General features: G+C 50.5%; 3 protein-coding genes across 14 annotated transcripts in view; 1 reads left to right on the forward strand and 2 right to left on the reverse strand.

Moving 5' to 3' along the window:
• Positions 1-3368, forward strand: part of Eya3 (EYA transcriptional coactivator and phosphatase 3) — a 104278-nt gene extending 100910 nt beyond the window's left edge. For all 7 annotated transcript variants that reach the window (XM_074080852.1, XM_074080851.1, XM_074080854.1 and 4 more), the window contains one exon: positions 92-3368. In XM_074080852.1, the coding sequence (XP_073936953.1) occupies positions 92-172 (81 nt within the window). In that variant the 3' untranslated portion in view covers positions 173-3368. The remainder of the gene's footprint in view (positions 1-91) is intronic.
• Positions 3369-3654: 286 nt separating this feature from the next.
• Positions 3655-12525, reverse strand: Xkr8 (XK related 8). The gene is made up of 3 exons (XM_020178727.2): positions 12088-12525; positions 9891-10087; positions 3655-7886 (listed from the first exon to the last, which is right to left on the reverse strand). The coding sequence occupies exons 1-3, from the start codon at positions 12378-12380 to the stop codon at positions 7177-7179; spliced, it is 1200 nt and encodes a 399-aa protein (XP_020034316.1). The 5' UTR covers positions 12381-12525; the 3' UTR covers positions 3655-7176.
• A 763-nt stretch (positions 12526-13288) lies between these two features.
• The window catches only part of Smpdl3b (sphingomyelin phosphodiesterase acid like 3B), a 33720-nt gene continuing 32246 nt past the window's right edge, over positions 13289-14762 (reverse strand). For 3 of the 6 annotated variants that reach the window (XM_074080856.1, XM_020178741.2, XM_020178770.2), the window contains one exon: positions 13455-14730. In XM_074080856.1, the coding sequence (XP_073936957.1) occupies positions 14566-14730 (165 nt within the window). In that variant the 3' untranslated portion in view covers positions 13455-14565. Of the gene's footprint in view, positions 13423-13454; positions 14731-14762 lie in introns of those variants that run through there. The other 3 variants (XM_074080858.1, XM_074080857.1, XR_002213267.2) reach the window with 3 other exon arrangements.

A 14762-nucleotide genomic window follows, 5' to 3' on the forward strand; every position in this document is an offset into this window, starting at 1 on the left:
GGGGAGAGGTTATAGAAGAAAGGGTACTGGGTAAATATATATATGTTCCCCAAAGAAATTGGTCTAACCAGCTGTCGTCCTTTTCTTCCAGCACAACATGCCCTTCTGGAGGATTACAAACCATGGAGACCTAGTGTCCCTTCACCAGGCTTTGGAGCTTGACTTTCTCTAAGAACTGGAATGTAGAACCTTCCTCATGAGCTCTTTTTCACTCCTGAAGGGAGCCAGAGGCCAGAAACAACTGGGAACTTCCTCGATGTCTCTTCTCTCTGTCTCTTTGTCTCTGTCTCTCCCCTTTCTCCTCCCCCATGGAATGCTGGCGAGAACACAATCAGAACCAACAACTGCAATTTTTGCTATGAGTGAGCCACAGCCCCATGTCCATGCTTGTAAAGGCACAAGAGACAGTTGGATAGCGAGAACAGATTTACTGCAGCTACAGTGCTTTTAATTCTTCTGGGTTTTGTTTCAAAAAATGAAGAAAAAGAAGGGAATTCTTGGGGCCCAGTTGTGTGGTGGATGGGTAAATGCAGCAGATTTATAAGAACCTCTCTTAGCTGTAGAGCTTCTTTCCATTGAGTGGGTATGTTATTTTTATAGGTAAGGGCCTGGTCTCTGAAGCAGGCGCCATCCCACACACACATATACACACTTTTTTTCCTATCAAGAAAGGGGCATGTAAGGTTTCCATGGAAGTCATGATTGAAATATCTAAAATACCTCTCTGGCAGTAGCATCCCCCTCAGCTGCTCAGTGCTCCCCTGAAGAGTGATTCCTTTCCATCTGTGAGGCACTGGACACCAACTGGTATCTCCCATCCTAGAAGCTTCAGTGTCCTGGCCAGTCGTTCTTCCCCTCTAACCAAGTAGCACAACCCTGGAAACCCCTTCCCTTCAGCAGTAAATTCTAAGCCTTCTTCTAACTAATTCAGTGGCTACATTCCATGTGACTCAGCCTCCAATCTGGAAAGGAGAGACACAGGCTTCTTGGGAATTTCAACTTCCTTGGCTCTTGAAACAAGAAGATTCCACTTAACTCCTCCTGCAGAGAAGCCCCCTTTTCTTCCCTTTTCATCAGATGCCCTTGGTACCTCTCATCCACCTCCATGCAGCTGCCCAGTCCCTGCCCATGGTACTCAAGAAGTCAAAGTCTAAGAATAGGCTTAGAACTACTTCCTTGGAGGAAGCCTTTCAGCCACATGCAGGGTATCCCAGGCAGTATTTATCCATCAGTCTGCCTGGAACTGGACAGCAGATAGCTATAGTCAAAACCCAGAGTTTTACCTGGAACACTCCCCTTCTCATATCCCATTCTGAAATGGGAAACCAGAAGGTCAGAAAGACTTTTCCTGATTTAAATGAAGGTGCTGGCTCCCCTACTTCATGCCTGCAAAGTTAACTCTGGGCCAAATGTAGGAGTGTCTCTTAGCCTGGCCCCTGGGAAGTTTGGTGGGGACCTAGGCGCTAGTCCCAGCCTTCTAGCCAAGTTGTGTTTGTTGCATGCCCCATCCTCCAGGACTAACCTGGGTACCTGCTCAACAGTCAAATTTCCCCAGAATTGGGGAAGATGCATCCTTGGTCCTCAGTAGCAGGAGTCCTTGACCAACCTCAGCTGTAATCACTTGTCCCCAGAGATACTGCATACCCATCTCCAGAGATGTGGCACAAAGAGACAAGGTTCCTTCCAATGCCGGGTCATCCACATAGCCATGGAGAAGGGCTGGCACGTGCAGTCCTTCAGAACTGATGGGAAATACTTTGCAACCTACAGTTAGGAAGGGTTGGGAGTGGAGCTGAAATTTGTGCTCCATCACTAGGCCACCTCTTTGGCCTTGTTCTCAGGCAGAGGTGGGAAGAGGGAGGTAGAGTCTGAGGCCAGCCTTCCTGGTCTGTATTCAGCACAGCTGCCAGGTGCTGCCCACCATGCTTGGTCCCCCTCGGAAAGCTCTGGGATGGATTTTGCGTTCGTGCCTCAACACCCCCTTCCCCCCACTCCCCTGACCCCATTGCCATTACAGCTGTTTATGTTTCTTGCCCTGGGCTTCAGGCTTGTGAGGCGTAGCATGGTACCCATACACTCACAGATATACACACTGCTTGGAGGCTCTTAAGAGTATGACTTGGACTCCTTTTCCAATGGCCTTTTCCCTCTTATCTCGACTGCCCAGTTTAGCTCTTTACAAGAACTTGGACTTGGCCAAGAAAGGCAAGGAGGAGGTCTGAGCAGAGGAGCTTCTCCTTTCTAGTGGTTGCCACCCTCATTCAGAGGATAGACTGAAAAAAGGAGCTTCTGGATCATCTCTGCTAACAAAAATTTTCCAGGGAACTCTGCCCTTCTTACCCTCTTATATTCCCTGTACAAAGACCTGGAAAGCATCAAGAGCTGTTGGAAGCTGGGGCCAAATGATAACTGTTTATCCTTTCATTGAGGAGGACCCCCTTACTGGAAAGAGTGCCCATGAAATTAGCCAGATGAGTCCTACCCCCACTGGGTACTGTGATCTGGGCATCTCATGGTGATGTCTGTTTCTAGGGGTGACTGGACTTTGGAATGTAAAACTGATCGTGCCTTAGCATCACCCTGTCTAGTGCCCCGGGGCAGCTGGTGGTGTCCAGGAGTGTGGGTGCCTGCTCCAGATTTAGATGCCTCTTCCGGCTGTTGTTGGATTTGGGGGTGTTCCTGTCTTCTCTGCAAGTTAGGGGGTAAAGCTAGTGTCCCAAGAGACTCCTACCATGGCTTGTTTACAGTTTACACAAACTCAGCCTCACAGCTCCAGGTAGAATCCAATTGGCACACTTGACAAACTCCAGCACAGCGCTTGGAGCTCCCAGATGCTCACTACCTTGAATGGGTGTCAGTATCACAAAACTGCCTGTGGCAGTGCTTGGCTCTGTCCTCTTGGCCTTCCTCTCCTCCCCAGGGGGTGCATTTAGGGCCCCTCTTGAGCAGCCTTCTGTTTTTTCTACTAAATTGGTTTCTTTTTCACTCAGAACTCCCCACATACACACCAAATCAGAATTCCAAGATTCTCAAATATCTTAACCACGGGAAGAAAAATCTAGTTGTGTCCAGCCCCATCAGCAGGCCACCTGTCCTTCCTCTGCTGAGTCAGCTCTAGCAAACAAGGCTCCTTGGTTAGCTCCTAATGCACTGACAGGAGCCATCCCATTAAGGACGACTTCTGCTCCAAACATGACTCTCCCCCTCTGGACTTCAGATGCCTCTTGTAGCAGGAAAAGGCATTGACTGAATCGGATGTATTTATGTGACTGCGGGCATTCATGGCTGTAGAATCCTTGACCATAATGATCTATGTAATGGGAACTATCTTATAAACTTGAAAAAATAAAGTTTTTATTTTCTATACAGTTTTCTCTCGGGTCATTTCTAAATAGGAGTAGCTCCATTGCCCCGCCATGTAGGGTCCTAATGTAAACTTCATAAAGATTCTGAAGCGCTCAATAGAAGGATGTCACCCTTTCCATAACTAGTTCATTTATTTTATCAAAAAGCCTAACCATTTGATACGATTTAAGTATACATGGAAAAGTAAAAAGAACAGTTTAAGTAACTTGCAATGGAACATTTATTTCTGAACTGTTTCTAACATTGTTTTTAGGTTTAGAACAGAATGAGATTTCCTTTTTGTCAAGTGTGCCGAATTTTAATTGTTAAAGAAAAACCAGTTGTTGCTGTGCTGAGCTTTAAGCCACAAAAACAAAATTTACAAACAAAAGAGAAACTGACAAACTAATACCAAACCTGCTTTGGCCTGATTTCATGTCACATAAACTATTTTCTCTCATTTTATTTCTCCAGATGTGGGTCTGACTGTCCCCCACTGGTCTGGAAAACACTCAGGAAACCTTTTTGCCTTTTATCCCAGTGAAGGAAATTAGAATTAGGGTCTAGCTTCCAAGTACTGTACATGTCCAACTATGAGGTATTTTCCCCCAGAAAATAAGTAGTTGCAATCACGAGGGTTTTTTTTTTTTCTTCAAAAACAAGGTTCATGTTTAAAAGATTCTTAACAGTAGGTGCCCTTGGATGATCACGTCTGTGCAAGTAAGTGGAGGGGTGGTCAGGGCTCCCCAGCAAAGGTGAGGGGGAAAGGGAAGGAAGTAAATATGCTTCCCCAGGGCATCTGACATTCATCCAAGGCGCAGCCCTCTGTCCCCTAACCTCAGCCCCTCTGAAGGAGACCTTATGCCACAAAGTACACACTTTCCTGTTCACATCTTTAAAATGTAATGAATTTATGCTTGGTTTCAAAAAAATTGTTAATGGGAGTCTTAAAATTCTAGTTACAAGTAATATTTTTTTTAATTCTTGATTCTGTAAACTTTAAAAATACAAATGAATTGGTCAGTTCTATAGCTTTTTAGGTAGCACAATGTGATACATTATTTGGCTTTAGTTGCATACATACTACCATCATTTGATAATCTCATGTAGAGTGGAGATGGAAGCTTAGCAAAAATCAAGTTAGAAACAAGAAACATCTTTTTGGACTTCCTCTGGTAGGAAGTGGGGAATTGCATTGCCTCAAACACTGGGTCTTCTACTGGGGCAAATATGGCTTCTCCTGAGCCATATTGCACATGACAAGAAGTTTGGGAGAAAAGGACATTAGTAAATGTTTGACCTACTGTGGTGAAACACCTAAGGCTAGGTTGAGCACTAAGTCCAAGCCAAGCCTGCCCACTGTAAGTCTTGACCATGGAAGAAAATGACAACGACCTTAGGTGTGTGAGTGTGTGCGTGAATGTTTCACATGTATTCAGGTAAAAGAATGGACCCTTTATTCTAAGGTAATTAATTTGTTTTATGAGACAATGAAGATAAAAGCTTTTGTTTGTTTTGGCAGTACTGGAGTTTGAACTCAGGGCCTTGTGCTTGCTAGGCAGGTGCTCTACCACTTGAGTCACATCTCCAACCTTTTTTTTTTGTCCAAGTAGGGTCTCACTTTTGCCTAGGGCCAGCCTCATACCATGATCCCTGTACCTACACCACCTGCCTAAAGGGATTACAGCCACGTACCAACACACTTGTTTGTTGAAATGGGATCTTACTAACTTTTTTGCCCAGGTTGGCTTTGAACCTCCATCCTCCCTCTCCTGAGTAGCTGAGATTACAGAAGTGAGCCACCATGCTTGGCCAAGATAGTGATTGTTTTTAATGTCCTTTTTTGTTAACGTTAAGGTGGCAACCACGTTGACCCTTTTACTGATCATGGAATTCAAGTCTGGAAATCCTCAAGTGCTAGAGCACACGTCTAGCAAGTCCAAGGCCCTGAGTTCAACCCCCAGTGCCACCAAAAAAAAGTCAGGAAATCACTAGAATGTGAAAGTGACCAATGCCTCTGTGGCCCCAGCCTGCATCTCAGTATCTCCTTAGCTCCAGGCCAACAGCACTGCTACAAGCCCTCCTCACCCAGTGGAATGGCCGCCCTCAGTGAGGAGTGGTGTTTGCAACATTGCTTCCTCAGTAGTTCAAGACTCTCCAGGCTTTATTCCTTCTTATCTCATCACAGGCCACAGGCTACTGTCACTGTCTCTGCTAACATACTCTCCCTTGCCTTCTTTTTTGGTGGGACTAGAGTTTGAACTCAGGGCTTCACACTTCAAAGTAGGCACTCTACTGCTTGAGCCACATCTCCAGTCATTTTGCTCTGGTTATACTGCAGATGGGGGTCTCAAGAACTATTTGCCCAGACCTCAATCCACCCGATCTCAGCCTCCCAAGTAGCTAGGATTACAGACATGAGCTACTGGTGCCGGGCTTCCTTTGCCTTCTTTAGAGCTTCAGTTTCTAAGGGAGGTCTCCCTGACCATTCCATATGAAGTTGTAACTCCAGCCTCCAACAGATACACCACACACACACACACACACACACACACACTCTCTCTCTCTCTCTCTCTCTCTCTATCTCCTTTATTTTTCTTTTAGCACTTAACACTGATAAACTGTCTTACTTAACCTGTTTATTGTGTCTCCACTAAATAAATGAAGAACTAACAGAAATGACTATCCTGGATCCCATCACTGGTGACTGGAACCTTTTCTTGTCTCCAGCACCCTTTTTCTGTCCTGTTTCTCTAAACCATAGACCTCTCAGAGCAGCAAAAGGCTCCACCTCCCCAGAACCATCCCTCCCACTTACCCATAAGCCCCCTTATCACCTAACCTCCAAGAGCTCCCAGCAGAGCCCCTTCTCCACCTGGCCATTGCATTCCCTGACAATGCTTATGGCTACTCCCATCAGGCCCAGCATCAGAGCTGGTGGTAAAGGAATGCACTAGAGTCTGCCCAGACCTGGGGTCCAGTGCCCAGCTCAATGAGCAACCCCCACACTGGCTCGCCAGCTCCTGAAACTTGGAGAGCAAGGTGAAGTCACACCTAAGCCAGCCCACCCGCCCACCTGCCCTCCTCTGTTCCAGGGGCCTTTACCAACTTCAAGAGGCTTCATATCCCTGCCCCTTCTTTCCAGGAGGAGGTAGCAAATATTTAATGACACAGTCTAGTTTTAGTCACAAGTTTTAATAACCTAATAATACTGTTAAACAAAATACCACGTCCCCACTTAGTGACATGTCCACACACATTCTCTTCATCTCACACAGACTGAGGTAGGAGATACAGTAGCTAGCATGCAAAAGACTCCACTGGCTGTGCATGGCTGGGACCACGACAGGTCCATAGGCACTGGGCCAGCTGCATCAAGACCTTGGCGGGGCTGGCAGGAGCCACACAGAGCTGGGCACCCTGGCCTCCAGCCTTCGAGAACCTACCCAGGAGTGGGTAGGGGATGAAGCTAGGGTGGCAGCTGGTTCCAAAGGTAGAATGATGCTCCTAGCACATAAAGTGCTGTCAGTAAATATTTGCTGAATAAAGTGAACAAATGGCGCATGGCAGGAAGAGTCCTAGAGAGCGCCCCCCAGAGGCCCCGGGCTTTCGAGCCTGGGATAGGGAACCAAGGGGGTGGAACACCACCACCACCACCACCAATTACTTTAGAGGTGGCCAGAGAAGTGAGAGTGGCTGGGGAGAAAAAGAAAAGGCATTCTCATCTTCCCTCCCAATGTGAATTGTCCACAGTTGGCACCACTGGCCCTCTGGCCCAGCTCTTCCCCTCTTGTTCACCGTGAGTGCCTTGTGACTGGATCTTACCCAGCCTCAAAGGCCCCCATTCACCTCCTCCTTCCCTGGCAAAGCAGCCTCATCCGTAGCCTTGGGGAAAAAGTTCCGTGCCAACTGAGTCACACGCCTGTTCTGAGGCAACTGACCACGTTCCGGGGGAAGGAGACTCCGGGCCCCATCCACCTGGTCAGGCTCCCAGCGGCAGCGAGGGTGCAGCCAGCGGTAGTAGATGAGGCGCAAAGCCAGACCCAGGAGGAAGCAGGTACCTCCCACGGGCAGCCAGATCTGCAATGGGATCCCGCTGGGCAGCCAGGTGTTATGAGTCACCCAGGTGGTCACCAGCAGAACACTGTCACTCAGGAGGAACACTAAGTGGATGGTGGCCCGGCCTCGGGTATGGCCTTCAGACACGTTGAACCAGGAGAAATACAGGATGATGGCTACTGTTGCCCTGTACAGCCATTCAGAGCCAGGGTCTGGCATAAAGTCTGTGCCCTGAAGCCAGACCCAAAGAAGCAGCACCAGCCACACACTCAGGAAGTGCAGTGCCACATAGCGGGGGAGGAGGGCTGAGAACAGGGCCACAGCCAGGACTCGGGGCCACAGCAGCAGCAGGTTCCACAGGAAGTAGATGGCGGAGGAACCCAGGCCGAGGGGGGGCTTGGAGGGAAGGCAGGTGCGCAGGGCCTGGTGGTAGTCCAGCAGTGCCCATGAGATGCCCAGGAAGGATGTGCAGATCCCAACACCTATAAAGAAGAAGCGGAATCAGGTGAACCCTGTTGGCAGCCTGCATGGCATACTCACAGGTACCCTGGGAGCCCTCCGAGCAGCCTTGAGGTAGATCTTAGGACTCCCCATCAGCTCAAGTTGAAAACTACCAGGGAAAACACTCAGTGAGTTCACAGAGGGCAGGGATTCAAACACAGAGTCCACCCTTCATTACAATGCTTTCCGTTCAGATGCCATCATGGTGACATTTTTCAAGGATGAGAGGGTATGTGTGTGATTTTTAGAGTCGCCTAGCATTTGGCACCTCTGGGCCTTGTCTGTACCCGAAGCATCTTCTAGGGCCCCACCCTATAACCATTCCTTTCCCAGGAGAGCCCAAGCTTTCTTGGGTCTGAAAATCAATAGGCCTTCTTCATTCAAGTCAGAAAAGAGGCAGGAGATCCCACAGGTGGCAACAAGCCTCCAGCTGCAGCTGTCCTCAGGACTACAGGGATGTCCTGCTGTGTGGCAAAGGTCTCTCCTCACTCCCATCCATGTGCAGCCTGGTCCATGGTCCCAATTTTCTAAGACCCAGAAGTCTGTGCTAGGGTTCTTACCAACCTCCTGGTTGTCCCCCTGGACTGGAAGCACCAGGCTCTCCAGGGAAAGAGGAAGGTGGAACTCTAAAATGTGTCTTACCCTGCTCCCTTCCTCATCCATTCGACAGAACTTTCCTGGGAACCTGTTGTGCGCCCAGAACCATCCCCAGCCTGGTGTCACATCTATGGCCATCACCTCTCTAACTACCAACCCGTCCATCTCAGCAGGCCTGGTGTTTCCCTGTTAGCCCAGCATGCTGCATTCTCTGACCTTGGCAAACTTTGTCAGGCTGTTAGGTCAGCTGGAGCACATGACCCACTTCCCTGGGCCTACCCATCCTCACCCTACCAACCCCTGATTGAATGTCCCCTAGGGTCACCCATCCTGACCCTACCCCACCCTCTCCACTGTGTCAGGTCTCCCTGTAACACCTCATTCACATCAGCCTGGAGTCTTATCACACAGTGCTTCTCTGAGCTCCCCGAGAATAAAAAGATTCTGCTCACCTGGAATCCCCAGACAGCCCAGTACCTGGCACATAACACACGTCTGCTAAATAAAAAGTTGAAGAAATCTGTCTCCCCCAGTCCAATATCCAGCATGCACTTGGCCCTGCCCCTAGACACTAACCACCCTCAAACAGACACACAAAAACATCTGTCCTGTGAGTACCGAGTGAGCCAGGGCAAGCCACTTCACCATCCTGACCTCTTTCCCCATGTAAGGAGGTGGTGGACATTGTGGGTGTTGGCAGGGACCAGGTTCCTTTGGAGGCTGTGTCATTTATAGAAAGGGGCCTTAAAGTGTGCCACACTGGTAATGCCAAGGGGAACCCCAGGCCCTAAATCAGATGTAAGGTAAAGACTAGCGTGGCCCCTGGCTGGGTCCTTAAGCCATGGACAAGTCACTTCTCTTTTCTGGGAAACTCTTCCTGAGCGTATTCATTGTACAAACTTCTCCCATGGTTTATTAGGCCCTGCCAGCCTCTGCCACCTGCCTCTCCCTTTTCTGGTCACTCAGCACACTTACTGTAACGACCTGTTTTACAGTTTGTCATCCTGGCAGGGCGGAGGCTCTGTGCATCTTATTCACTGCTGTGTCCCCAGCAGTGACAGGCAAAGAAGAAAATGCTCAATTAAAAACTTGAGTGTGGCCAGTGATGCTTGACCACCATAACAGTACAACTGCCAGGTGCTGGGCTGCATGTGCATGGCCTCGTTTAATACTTTGTCACCCTGTGAGGTGGGAACGCTTGCAATGTTCATTTTTCAGATGAGAACAAACTGATACTCAGAGAATGACTATGGATTTGAACCCAGATCTATTGCCTAAAGGTTGATCTCCCATTTCTCAGCAGCCTTTAGAAGAGTGAAAACCTTGCTGACACCGGAGGAAAACTTTTCCACGCCTTACAGGAGGGTGGCCGCTGACTCAGCACTCACACTGGAAGTATTCGGCCCGGCCACTCTGCAGCACGATGGCCAGCACCAGCGTGAGCTGCGGCGTCGTCTCCAAGAAGGTCTCAAAGAGCCGCAGCATACTGATGTCCAGGGAGAGGAAGTCGGCGTAGGCCAAGTCAAACGCAGAGGGCGCCTCCTGCTGCCACACCAACAGCCCCTGCCACATCCCCTGCAGGCACCTAGGCAGCACACACAATGCCCACAGGGCCAGGTCAGTGTCCTGTGAGTTCCTGGCTCTCCTACCCACCGATGGAGGCAGACAGGCTTCAGTCCCAGCTTGTCACTTACATGCTATGGGGCCCTGGGCAAGCCACCTAACCTCACTGACCCTGTTTCCTCGTCACTAAAGTGGGGTTAAATACAGCTTCTACTCCTGTCGCTCAGGCACTGTCCCAAGCACATCACCACCCTTGTCCTGTCCACTTCTCACAAGAGCCCCACTTTACAGATGGGGGATGGCACTAGGAAGCTAACAGTGGGGGAATCAGGATTGGGCCCCCAAACTGTTTGATTTGGAAAGGCGTGCTAAAAAGTTGTCCAAGGCAATAGCTCTCAATATTAGTATGCCTGGGAATCTTCTGTGGGCAGAGGGAGCATCAGAGTTTCTAAGCTCAGGCAAGTCGGAGTCACTTGTTCTCTGGGAAGAGTGTGCCAGCCATGGGCAGGAGGACAGGTTTGAGGGGTTAGAGCAGAAGCAGGGATGCTATTTAAGAAGTGGCTGGAACAGTCCAGGGAGAAGGGACATGAGTGTGGCCCAGAGAGGTGGGGGCGAAGTCGGGGGAGCCCAGAGGTAGGGCAGACAGGCTTGGGAGAGGCACTGGCATGAGTGGGGGAGTGGAGGAGGCACGATATAACCATCCCACTCCAGAGCTGAGCTCATTTGGCTCTAGGGAGGAGAGCCCATTCACTCACTGCAAACTCATTCATCAGAAGTGGACTGTCACTTCCCTGAACGGCCCTGATAACACACTAAGAACAGGCCCTGCTGGGGTTCTCTGTTGCAGGAATGTCTGCCTTTGGTCCCTCAATGTCCCAAAAGGGGACTCCATCTCAGCCTTGTCACAGGCAGGAATAGAGACCCTGTTTTCAAACCCAAAGCTCAGCAGAAGCAGAACGGAGAATGTATGAGGTAGGCACAAATGCAGGGCCCATGCAGGGCTGCCCAGGACTGGGACAACTGTGCCCTTCACACCCGTGGGAGTGAGGCTGTACAGTCAGTTTCTCGGGCAAAAGAGCAACATTCGAAGCTTCTCTCTACTGCTGGAGACGATGCAGCTTTGTCAAGGCCAGATCTGGAGTTTATAAAAATGAGTTTCAGAGCTGGTTCTGGCTCCAGCCACTTGTCCCAATCCAGAACAAAGACAGCCTCACTTCATCCCATGACCCTGAACCCTGGCTTTCAGTTTCTCCCTCTCTTCAGGACCCTGCCAGTTGTGAAAAGAAACACTGTACACACATTTTCCAAGTCCCAGCCTGTGCCCAGCCATGGCTGACTCCAGGGGCATGGGTGAGTCAGACCCCATCTCCCTCTGCCCTCTTGCCTGCTCTGGGGCTGGGAAGCATATGTGTGGGGAGAAAAATACAACTGGGAAAGAAGGGGCGAGTGGGACCAAGCACGGTCCTGGAGTGGGGGCTGCTGAAACTGCAGGATGGTTCAGGTGACAAGGAAGCTCACTGGCATTTGTTGAATGATTTCTCTGTGCAGTGGCAGTTTACAAACATTTTCTTTAACCTCACAAAACAGAAGTAGGCACTCTCACCATCCCCACTGGAAATATGAGTAAACTGAGATTTAGAGAGGTCCGTGGTTTGCCCCAAGGCCCTATCCATGAGTAAAAGAACAGAACTCGGGCCAGCACCATGCGGGCATATCCTCACTCTGTTCCCACTCCTCTCTACATGACTTTGATACAGGAGGAAACCGAGGCTCAAACAAACTCGGAAAGGAGGTCGCAGCCAGCCTTGGATGTCAGAGAAGTCTGACTCCAAAGCCCCCTGTCTTCTGTGAGCCTGTTTCTTCACCTGTCCCCAAGGGTAGAGCTCTCCCGGAGCCGGTCCTCTCCTCCCGGAGCCGGTCCTCCCTACCCACCCGCTTCCGGGTGGCAGGTGCCTCCCCTGTCCCCAGCAGCCAGCGGCAGGAGGTGCCGCCCCCTCCCCTTCCCGAGGGCGGGGTGCTCACCTGTACAGGTAGCCGAGCTGGAGGAGGTGCAGCAGCGCCAGGCAGCGGCCCGGGGGCTGCGGCCCGTGCAGGCCGGCGGGGTCGGCGCGCAGCCAGACCCAGCTGAAGAACTGCAGAGCCACCGAGGAGAGGCCCAGCAGCGCCAGCACCAGTGCGGCCCACAGGTAGCGCCCACCGAGCACGTACTGGCCGGCGGCCCACAGGTCGGCGCCCAGGTCCAGCAGGAAGGCGGCGGTGCCCAACACGCCCAAGACCAGGTCCCGAAGGAGAGCGGCTCGGGGCGACAAGGGCATGGCCCGTCCGCCTCGGCCCCCGCCTTCCCCTCTGCGCCTCGGCCCCGCCCTCGGCCAGGGGTCGCCGGGGCAGGAAGGGGGCGGGGCCCGAGGGGCGGGGCCCAGGGGGCGGGACTTCCCCGTTCGCTCCGGGTCCCGGGAGGAGCGAGGCGCGCGCACCCCAGGCCCCCAACCCCAGCCGGTAGCCGGTCCCCCAGATCCGGCCCTGCCACCTGCCTTTGGGATCCCCCGACCCAACCCCGCCGACCGCGACGTCCCGCAAGACCCTCGCCCTCCGCCTAGCAGATTTCTAGTGGCCTAGAGTTTTACTTTGAGGCGCCTGGAGGCCCAAGGCGGGAATGACACGAAGACTAGAAGCCCGCCACAGCTGCGATCCTCTTCAAGCTGAATTGTTGCAAAATCAAAGAAGGAAACGTAAAGGCTCCTTCTGATCCCTACGGCGGGATTAGCAAGCCACGTGTGATCGCAGCTCAGGCCCCGAGTGGGGCGTTCGCCAAGAGCACGGGATGGAAAAGGAGGCATCTACATGATCCCAGTGTTACCCGACGTCAGCGCAGCTGTCTAGGTTCGTAGTGAAAGTGATGGTAAAGTTTATTAGAATAGAAAGGCACTTTTTTACTTTTTTTTTTTTTTTTTTGATGGAACTGGGGTTTGAACTCGGGGCTTCACGTTTGCAAAACATCTGTTCTACCGCTTGAGCCACACCTCCAGCCTATTTTGCTCTGGTTATTTTGGAGATGGGGCTCTTGCCAACTCTTTGCCCTGGCTGGCCTCAAACCTCGATTCTCCCCATCTCAGCCTCCCAAGTATCTAGGATTGCAGGCGTGAGCCACCAGCACCCAGCATAAGTGGTCTTGAAACTAGAAGTTTAGGCCCCAGCCCAAACCCCTGGCATTCCACGTGTCAGCCCCAGGCATTCACCCTTACTACCAATAAAGAGAGAATAATAGTGAAGGGTAGAGAGAGATTACATAGTGCGGGCAGCCATGGGAAGATAGCACTTCAGTTCATCTTCAGCCATCTTTGGAGTGCAGTCATGAGCCTTAGGTATAGACGAAGAAATAAGGCAGGGAGAAAAACATATGCATAATTGTTAAACAGCACCAGTCACAGGTGTGTTCTGGTGGTCAGAGACAGTAGCAGAAGTTATTGCTGTCATCACTTGAAGGAAGCAATCTAGTTTCCACGAAGTGATTACTCCAGCTCCAGGTGATTGCCCTCATTTCCAGGTCTGTCATGCAGGGCTCACTTGCTTGGGGGGTAGTTGCAGTCCCTCATAAAGGGACTATCTGTTACCTATCTGTCCTTCCTGGAACCCAAAATAATTATAAAATGACTACAGAGAAAATGCTTAAAGCAAAGACAGATACAAATGGAGACAAACCACTGTGTGCTGGAGGCACTGTAATAGTGACTACTCAAGAGGCAGAGATGGGGAAGATCGAAGTTCGAAGCCAACCTGGACAAAAAGTTCACAAGACCCTATCTCGAGAATACCCAACACAAAAAAAGGCCTGGTGGAGTGGCTCAAGCGGTAAGAGCACCTGCCTACCAAGTGTGAGGCCCTACATTCAAACCCCAGTACTGAAAGAAAAAAAAAAAAAGAATAGATATGCCAAGCTTTTCTCCTGGTTTTTTGTTTTTTTTAATTGCAGTACTGGGGTTTGAACTCAGGGCCTACACCTTGAGCCATTCCACCAGCCCTTTTTTGTGATGGGTAGTTTCGAGATAGGGTCTCATAAACTATTTGCCCAGGCTGGCTTTGAACTGCGACCCTCCTGATCTCTGCCTCCTGAGTAGCTAGGATTACAGGCATGAGCCACCAGCACCTGGCTTCTGTTTTTGGTTAATTCGTGGGCCCAAGTAAAGAATCAGTGCTTTTCAGCAAAAGCAGTTTAAGTACACATTATAGTCTCAGAAGGGAGATCCAGACAATGACAACCTGCACCCCATCACAGGTTTCAACCGAAGTTTGGGGGGCTTGGAGCTTCAAGTCTCTCCCCAGGACCAGTCCACAGAGAGTGCTTGACATGTCACAAGAGTTATTCTGTGCATGCCATTACCCATGCCTACCCATAAAAACTTGGGGGAGGGGAAAGAACATTTTAAAGTACAATGAGATTATAATGACATGGTAATGAGCAAAAGGCAACTCTCTCCGTCAAAGGAGCCTACCTTAACAGGCTTAGACCTGAACTTGTTTTTCACTTGGAACCGGGGAGACATAATAATGTACATCCATTCCAAAGCAAGATGGATCTTGGAGAGTCCGGCAGCACCAGGCCTCCTCCCTATTGGTCATACCGGAGTCGCTTATGTTTTGCAGGTGTTTACAAGGACGTGAATGCACCTAGGTGGAGAAAAGTTCACCTTGCGGCAGAC

Source organism: Castor canadensis, chromosome 7, assembly GCF_047511655.1.
Source record: "Castor canadensis chromosome 7, mCasCan1.hap1v2, whole genome shotgun sequence".
Lineage (NCBI taxonomy): Eukaryota > Metazoa > Chordata > Mammalia > Rodentia > Castoridae > Castor > Castor canadensis.

Bases quoted from the DNA above. Each gene is read 5' to 3' on its own strand.
- Xkr8 (XM_020178727.2), bottom strand. From the start codon at position 12,380: ATGCCCTTGTCGCCCCGAGCCGCTCTCCTTCGGGACCTGGTCTTGGGC. The intron at 10,088-12,087 runs GTGAGCACCCCG...TGTGCTGCCTAG, and splicing joins CAGCTCGGCTACCTGTACAG to GTGCCTGCAGGGGATGTGGC. The intron at 7,887-9,890 runs GTGAGTGCTGAG...TCTTCTTTATAG, and splicing joins CCGGGCCGAATACTTCCAGT to GTGTTGGGATCTGCACATCC.